Source organism: Mus pahari, chromosome 23 (genome assembly GCF_900095145.1).
Source record: "Mus pahari chromosome 23, PAHARI_EIJ_v1.1, whole genome shotgun sequence".
NCBI classification, from domain to species: domain Eukaryota; kingdom Metazoa; phylum Chordata; class Mammalia; order Rodentia; family Muridae; genus Mus; species Mus pahari.
Window position 1 is genome coordinate 35307097 of NC_034612.1, and position 9236 is coordinate 35316332.

Genomic DNA, 9236 nt, shown 5'->3' on the forward strand with positions numbered 1-9236 from the left:
GGTTTCTCTGTATAGCCCTGACTGTCCTGGAACTCACTTTGTTGACCAGGCTGGCCTCAAACTCAGAAATCTGCCTGCCTCTGCCTCCCGAGTGCTGAGATTGAAGGCGTGCACCACCACGCCCAGCTCGAGACTTTGTCTAAAAAACAAAGGAAACCAAATGAAAAACAGGTATACTCATGACTTTTTCCCCTTGAGACCAGATCTCTATGTAGCTCTGGCTGTCCTGGAACTCACTCTATAGACCAGTCTGTCCTCAAATATTTAGAGATCCGCCTGCCTCTGCCTTCCAGGTGCTGAGATTAAAGGCTTGCACCACCACAAACCAACCTCATACCACATTTTACACTGTGAATATTAATTTTTCATGCCAGGGATGTAAACCCCAAGCCTTATGTGTGGAGGCAGCTGTTGTAGTGAAGCTCAGCAGTACTTTGTTCTGACACAAAAGACCCCGCTTAAGTGTCCAAAAGGTGGTTGACTACTTAAACCTCAACTGGGATTCAGAATGACATCCATGAATCTGTTCATATCTTACCTATTCTCCCAAGGTTCATATTTTCCAGCCCAATGCCCTTAAAAAATATTTTTTAGATTATTTTATGTCTTGCATGTATTTGTACCGTGTTCATAGTTGGTGCCTGTGGAGGTCAGAAGAGGGTGTTGAATACTTTGGAACTGGAGTTAGAGAGTTGTGCACCACCATGAGTACTGGGATTCAAACTGGGGTCCTCTCCAAAAGCTAACAAGTACTCTTAGCATCTGAGCCATCTCTGCAGTCTCTTAATGCCTTTTTTATAAAATTAGGTAGCTGTTATGTTGACAGGTGTAAAATTAGCACTCTGTAAGCTATTTTTAAGTATGTTAAAAAGAAGTGCTGGCTGTTAGGTTCATGGATCATTATTAGTGGTGATAATGCCTGAGATTAAACTTTTTTTTTTTTTTTTTTTTTTAATTGTTGGTGTTTTGCCTCCAAGTATCTGTGAGGATATCTAATCCCCTGGAACTGGAGTTAAGGTTGTGAGCCACCATGTGGGTGCTGGGAATCGAACCCCCATCTGGAAGAGCAGCCAACACTCCCAACCACTGAGCCAGGGAGAGGTCGAGCTGACTCCCTTCCTTATCCATATTGGAATGTTGATGTATCCAGTCTTGTGTAGGTAACCAACCACTGCTGCTGTGAACTCATGAAAGCAGTGGCTTTTATTTCAAACCCCTTTCCCCCACCCTTTCTGTAATGCTTCTGATCATAGAAGGGGTGATAGAGATGTTCTCTTTAGGCCTAAGCACTCAAAAGGAACTTGTTCTCAGCTCTTTGACCAATTAGAGTCTGCATTAACCATTGCCCTACATGCTTCTGCATATAGAACCTTCTCTTACCATGGCTGAAAAGCAGCACTAATTTTTTGGTATAAGTATATTTAGGAGTCAGTTAGATACCATATCCTTTTAGCAAAACAGAAGTAGGACCTATCTATAATCTTTCCAGTTGTGTACTTTTCATCAGGTTTATAGTATCAGACATACATTCTCCCCTTTAGGCCTCAAATCCAGTCAGGAAGTGCTTCCTTATTCCCATAATGGTCATGACACTATTGTAGCCTTACTATTGTGAAGGGTTCACAGTTGGGATAAGACCATTGATGTTTTCCTCCCCAGTATCCTGCATAGCACCTTCTGGCATGAAGCTAGCTAGCAAATTGGAAGTTTCCAACTAGATTTGTTTTGTTTTTCCAGAGAGGGTTTCTCGATGTAGCCCTGGCTATCTGGGAACTCACCCTACAGACCAGGTCAGGCAGGCTGTCTATTATCTGTCTGTCTATCTTTTTTTTTTTTAAAAAAGACTTTATTATTATATCTAAGTACACTGTAGCTGTTTTCAGATACACCAGAAGAGGGTGTCAGATCTCATTACGGATGGTTGTGAGCCACCATGTGGTTGGTGGAATTTGAACTCAGGACCTTCAGAAGAGCAGTTGGTAGTGCTCTTAACCACCGAGCCATCTCTCCAGCCCCTATCTATCTTTCTAAAACTAAATAGCTCTGGCTGCCAGGAACTTGCTGTGTACTCCAGCTGGCTCAAAATCACAGAAATCCTCGACCTTCCTCTGTCTCCCCAGTGTTGGGATTAAAAGTATGCATTACTGCAACCCCCCAAGATTTATTTATTATTATAAATAAGTACACAGTAGCTGTCTTCAGAAACACCAGAAGAGGGCATCAGATCTCATTACAGATGGTTGTGTGCCACCATGTGGTTGCTGGGAATTGAACTTGGGCCCTCTGGAAGAGCAGTCAGTGCTCTTAACAGCTAGCTGGACCATCACTTCAACACTTTATTTATTTTTTTAAGACTTACTTTAATTTGTGTGTGTGAGATCACCCGAATCCCTGGAGCTGGATTTATAGGCAGTTGTAAGCAGATGACATAGGTGCTAGGAATCAAACTCAAATCCTTTATAAATGCAGTTTGCTCTTTGAACGGCCAAACTTATCTCTAGCTCCTTCATTTCTCTATAGCTGGATAATTGCATTGTTAATATGTGCCTCATTATTATTAGTTCCTCATTTGATAGACAACTTATTTTTTTTTTTTTAAAGAGTTCAATTCCTAGCAACCACATGGTGGCTCACAACCATCTGTAATGGGATCCAATGCCCTCTTCTGGTGTTTCTGAAGACAGCTACTGTGTACTTATTTATAATAATAAATAAATCTTTAAAGAAAAATATGTGAGCTGGGCCTGGTGGCGCAGGCCTTTAATCCCAGAACTGGGGAGGCAGAGGCAGGCGGATTTCTGAGTTCGAGGCCAGCCTGGTCTACAAAGTGAGTTCCAGGACAGCCAGGGCTATACAGAGAAACCCTGTCTCGAAAAACCAAAAAACAAAAAAACAAACAAACAAACAAAAAACAAAAAAAAGAAAAATATGTGGTTCAATTGTTTGAGATGGGTTGGCCCTTTTGCTAGGGCGCTCTATCTCCACCGTATTTTTCATATAAGAGGCGTCCCAGAAATACTTGTTGAGTAAAGTGTATGCTAAATCTGGTGTGAAGATTGGGCATACCCTTTTTCCCATGTTCATTGAAGCATATTGGTTCTATTTTTCTTTAAAGAAAGTCAGAATATTTGTAAGGTTCCTGGAACATTATGATAATTCAGTACTTAAAATATGATATGCAGTGGTCAGATCAGAGTAAAAAGCATTTCCATCTCTTCAGGAATTTTGTGTTTTTTGGGACAGTATCTTTTTATGTAGTCCTGGCTGCTATGTAGACCAGGGCAGTCCTCCTTAATTACATGTGTGTATCTGAGTGTTTATGTGTCACATGAGTGCAAGTGCCCAGGGAGACCAGAAGAGGATTTCAGATTCCCTGGAGCTCAAGTTACAGCCAGTGTGAGCTGCCATGTGGATGTTGGGAACCAAACTTACTCCTGCCAGAGCAGTTAAGTCCTTTTAATTACTGAGCCATCTGTCCATCCCTTGAGGTAATTTGTTGGGGGTTTAAAAACCTTAATATTAAATTTTTATTAATTAGAATTATATTGTAAATTGTTTAACCATTACCTTACTGTGCTGAATAACCAGAAATAATTTCCTGTTTTAGTGTTCTTTATTAAACTTGACTGACTTACAGGATGTTGCTAAATTTATTCATTTATTACTGATTTGCTGCTATATTTTAACTTACTATATAGCAAGGGCTTGCATTCCATTTTCTTTTTTTGGTTTTTTGAGACAAGGTTTCTTCTTTTATTTATTTATTTATTTAATTTTATTTTTTTTATGTAAGTACACTGTAGCTGTCTTCAGACACTCCAGAAGAGGGCGTCAGATCTTGTTACAGATGGTTATGAGCCACCATGTGGTTGCTGGGATTTGAACTCATGACCTTCTGAAGAGCAGTGGGGTGCTCTTACCCACCGAGCCATCTCACCAGCCCCGAGACAAGGTTTCTCTGTGTAGTCCTGGCTCTCCTGGAACTTTGTAGACCAGGCTGGCCTCGAACACGGAAATCCGCCTGCCTCTACCTCCCAAGTGTGGGACTCAAGGCGCGCGCCACCACCGCACAGCACATTCCATTTTCAGAATGCCATTTGATACTTGTCGACAAGGTTTGATGCCAACACTGTACCATTGGCCACCATAGTACTAATGATAACTTCTGTGAAGACAGGTATATACCCATGCATGAGTTTAAACTGTATTTAAATAAAAGATGCTGCTTCCAAGTTACAAACTCTTCCCTTAGCAAACTTTACCAGAGTACAAATCTCAACTCCTTAGATACTTAATCGTCCTCTTCATTCTCCAGGTCTTTCTGACAAATGTCTTCTCTCAGGACTTAGCTTCTGTATGCGTTTGGCTAATTTAGTAATGGTTACATTACTAAAAAGAAAAGAGGGCAGGGTAGCATCTGAGGATAAATTGCCATATTCCATTTCCTTCTCTGTGAGCAGGATTTCCAATTTCGAAGCCTGATGGAATCTCTCAGCGGGAACAAGAGCTGCAAGTCTTTGATCTGGAATCTAAGAATAGAGAAGTCATAAGAGATGACTGTTCAGGTGAGTAAGGCCGAATCTGTCAGATGAATCAGTGGAAAAGTAATCTCCAGGTGTTGAGCCAAGTTCTGGCTGAGCTCATACTCAACATATAGAGGGCTGGTGAGATGGCTCAGTGGGTAAGAGCACCCGACTGCTCTTCTGAAGGTCCAGAGTTCAAATCCCAGCAACCACATGGTGGCTCACAACCATCTGTAACAAGATCTGACACCCTCTTCTGGAGTGTCTGAAAACAGCTACAGTGTACTTACATATAATAAATAAATAAATCTTTAAAAAAAAACCAAAAAACAAAACAAAACAAAACAAAAAACATATAGAGCTTGGCCATTCTGGAGTGGAGACAGAGCCTGCCTGTTTCTACAATTAATTTCTTTCATACAAATTGTGCTAGGTCCCAATTCAAGTTATAGCACATGTTTAAACCATTTTTATGTTTGTTCCTTTGAAATCTCTTACTGGCTGTTGTCTGTTTTGCTGAAATAGCCTGTTTCTGTCTCCCCTGATCCATTTCTATCCTTCTTTGTTATTGCTATGCCTTTACTTGTGCTGTTTTTTTGTTTTGAAGTAAATAGAATTTGCTTATCTTTGAGGATACTGCATTATTTAGTTTTCCTCTTATTTTTATTTATATTTTTTTAAGCACGGGGTATAGATTACATTTGTATTTTCTATTTATATTGTATTAGATGGAGAGACCAGAGAAGAAAACAAGCTGTTGATTCCTAAGCGGAAAATTTCAGAAGAAGTACATTCATACAAAGTGAGAGTAGGAAAATTCAAACAAGATATTGCTCAAGTTCCTGAAACAAGAGAGGTTTATAAGTCTGAGGACAGATTAGAAAGACTGCAGGAGATTCTAAGAAAATTTCTCTTTCTGGAGAGAGAGTTTAGACAAATAACAATCAGCAAGAAAACTTTCAGCAGTGAGAAGAATACTGAACCTGAAAAAAGCTTCAGTCTAGACTCCACACTTGATACAGATCAAAGAGTTCTTAGAATACAGACCACTGATGACAGTAAATATGACATGAACTTCAACCAGAACCCAGCTGTTGGCGAACAAGAACCAATAAACCTAACAGAGAATTTTCAGAGTACAGACTATAAGGAAAGCTTAATGGATCTGTCCCACCTTAATAAATGGGAGAGCATGCCTACCACCGACAGATCCTATAAATGTGATACTTGTGGGAAAACCTTCCATCAGGCCTCAGCTCTTACTAGACATCAGAGAATTCACACAAGAGAGAAACCCTACAAATGTAAGGAATGTGAAAAATCTTTCAGTCAGAGCTCAAGTCTTAGTCGACACAAAAGAATACACACTAGAGAGAAATCCTACAAATGTGAAGCATCTGATAAGTCCTGTGATGTTCCTGATAAGTCTTGTAGCCAGAGCTCAGATGTGCTTCAACATAAGAAGGCTCATGCCAAAGCCAAGTCTTACAAGTGTGGAACCTGTGAAAGAGTCTTCAGCCGAAGTGTGCATCTTACTCAGCATCAGAGAACACATAAGGACACGTCCTGTAAATGTACTGTGTGTGGCAGTGACTTCTGCCACACCTCATACTTAGTTGAACATCAGAGACTACATCATCAAGAGAAGTCCTGTGAGTATGATGAATGTGGGCTGGCCTATGTTAAACAGCAAGGAATTCGTTTCCGAGAAAAGCCCTACTCATGTAATGAATGTGGGAAAGACTTTAGATTGAATTCCCATCTTATCCAGCATCAAAGAATTCACACAGGAGAGAAACTGCATGAATGTAATGAGTGTGGGAAAGCTTTCAGCCAAACCTCATGCCTTATTCAGCATCACAAAATGCACAGGAAAGAGAAATCATACGAATACAACAATTATGAGGAAAGTTTTAGTCACAGTTCTGATCTTACTCTGCAACAAGAAGTTCCCATTAGAGAGAGAGTCTTTGATTGTGATGCATGGGAAGAGAACTTCAGTCAGAGAGCACACCTTATCCAACATGAAAGGGTCCATACCAAAGAGAAACCTTATGAATGCAGTGAACTTGGGGAGACATTTAGTCCAGTTCAGGCCTCATTCAATATGTGAGAACTGAGACCAGGGAAAGTCACATATGTACTGAATGCTGTGATGTCTTCAGTCATAGCTTATTCCTTGGTCAGCATCAGAGAATTGATACCAGAGAGAAACCCGCTGAATGTGATGAATATTGGGAAGGTTTTTATTTTTTTTTATTTTTGGTGTTAAATTCTTCATTGGCTCCTGTAAATCAGTGCTAGACTGTATAGAATATGGTACATTCTTCAGATTATTTTCATACTTTATTCACAGTTGGGGAATTTGTACTGTCAAATGTGAAAAAGCCATCAGTCAACTACCTTGTTGGTTCAGTGTCAAATTTGTGCCATGCATAAAGCCTGTGAAGATATAGGTGTGTATGTCAGGAAACTCAAGTCATACCCCGTGCTTGATCACATCGAGGATACTACATCCACAAATCTATATCCAAGAAATTATTGGGATATAGTAAATGTGGCAGATCTGTGAGCAGGGATCCATCTGTCTTCAGAATGTACCAGATGTGAGTCTGATTGTGCTGCAAATGCTAAGATCAAAACATCTGCACCAGATGAGACTGATATATAATGCAAACGGTGAAATTTAACTATTCTATTTTCAGGCCTTGTCCAGTATCAAAGTATTAGAAAATGCTTACTTCTCTGTGTAATTATTCCTATTTAGTCTCAGTCTTTTTACTGCGGAATAACTGAATCCAGAAGATAATTGGGAAACGAAGTCATTTTCTCACAGTATCCTTTAATAAGTATTCTAAGTAGGTACGAGTATTTTATTATAGAACTCATTTGAGTGAATTTATTTTAATTTGGCCAATTCACATTAAAACATTTTTCTTCTTTGAAATTGATTCTCACTCACAGTTTACCTAGGATGCTGTTAATGTGCCAGTGTTGACATAGCTTCAGGAGAGTAGCTCAATGAGCCTTCTCTGTTCTTGGCTGGAGTGCTCTCCAAAGGAGACTCAGGCCTATTCTTTTCTGAGGACCCTACATACTATTGTTTCTATAGCGACACCCTTGGCTTCCTGTTGATTTCTGCATTCTCTTAGGCATCCTTAAAAGATGTTCTGGTGTTAGCTTCTCACCAGCTGATAGAGTTACTTCCACATCAGCCATCCATAAGTTTGGAGGATTCAGTCTTCCTGAGTTTGTGGCAGGCACCCAAACATTTGCAAGTGATGTCCAAGTTTTTAGCTGCCTTGTTTGCATCCACAGCCCTCTAATGAGATGACAAGGACATCAGGGAGCCAGTAAGACTCCTGTTGGCCTAGCTACATTCATTCAGTGCCTACTTTGCATGTATGTGTATATTTAGAATTCTTTTATATGCCTATATTGAAGGCCAACAAAATGCTCAGGTCTGCTTTTGATAGGGAAACAAAGAACACACAAATCAGAATAAGAAAATACAGCCTTCCAATAAAGATATTGCTGTTAGTGATGTATCTAGACAGTATTTCAAGAGAGTGGCAGGTCCGTTCCTGGTAAAACCTTAATCATTAGGATTGCTTCTTTATCTGTTCCCTCCTCCACTCCCTTCATCAAGCCAGGGTAGTATTTTGAAGCATAAAGCTTTGTGCATAATTATTTGTGCATTGCCATACTTTTGTGTTGGGATGCAGTCTTTGTTGCCCAGGCTGGTCTTGAATTCCTGGGTTCACACAAATTTCCTGCCTCCCAAATAGCTGGGATTATAGGCATGCGCTCCTGTGCCTGGATTTTATTTTTGTATTTTAATAGAATCTGCAGGCTATATAAAGGATCATGGCTATTTTGATTTATAGAAGTGATGACAGGTGTTGAGTCCAGGGTTACTGCCCTATACTACATAGAGTTCATGATTCTTTACATGATGTCAAAGCAGTTTTTTCATCTTAAAATTCGTAACATCTTGTGAATAAGAAAAGTGTTATTTAAAATCTAGTTGTCAATCAAGCAGTTGAAGCTTTCATAGTTCACATGTCATAATGTTCATTAGAGATCCTCAACCAGTATATAAAATATGCTGCTCACTGTAAATCTTGTGGCTAACTTCTAGGATAGTCCCACCACTGTATTTTACTTCTTTGCCATCAGTAAGCATAGTGTCTCATCAGGGCAAGAAAATCAACATATATCAAATTGATCTAAATGTAAAAGCAAATGAAAAATGCATGTTTTTTTGTCCCTGTCAAACATGTATATTCTTACTTATAGAGACCAATAGTCACTTCTGGTGACTGAGGCAGAGGATTTGATTCATCCCTAATTAGCAGAATCTGTAAAAATCAAACGTATGCATTTGGGTTTGGAACGTGCTTATGTACTTCTACTTGAATAAAGGTGTGTTCAGCGCTCTTAGACTCTTTGTTTTGAACCAAGTCGGCAGGTCCCAGGCAGGAGCACTGGGCATATTGGGATTCTTCACCATGCCTTCTAGCTCGTCTGTGACACAAGAGTAGTTCGCTCTCTCTTGATGCCTAGCTTGCCTTTCCGTAGACCTCTGCAGCCAGTTAGACCTCTGCAGCCAGTTAGGATTGAGTAGTTTTGTATTTTAGATTTATTTATTCTAAATGTTTATGAGTTTTGGCTTCATATGTATGTACATTATATGCGTGCCTGGAGTCCATA

General features: G+C 39.8%; 1 protein-coding gene across 2 annotated transcripts in view; it reads left to right on the plus strand.

The window, feature by feature from the left end:
* Znf655 (zinc finger protein 655) overlaps positions 1-8963 on the plus strand; it is a 16883-nt gene extending 7920 nt beyond the window's left edge. Inside the window, exons 3-4 of one of the 2 annotated variants that reach the window (XM_021222560.1) lie at positions 4461-4565; positions 5252-8963. In XM_021222560.1, coding sequence (XP_021078219.1) covers positions 4461-4565; positions 5252-6636 — 1490 coding nt within the window. In that variant the 3' untranslated portion in view covers positions 6637-8963. The remainder of the gene's footprint in view (positions 1-4460; positions 4566-5251) is intronic. The other variant, XM_029533553.1, reaches the window with a different exon arrangement.
* The last annotated feature ends 273 nt before the right edge of the window (positions 8964-9236 follow it).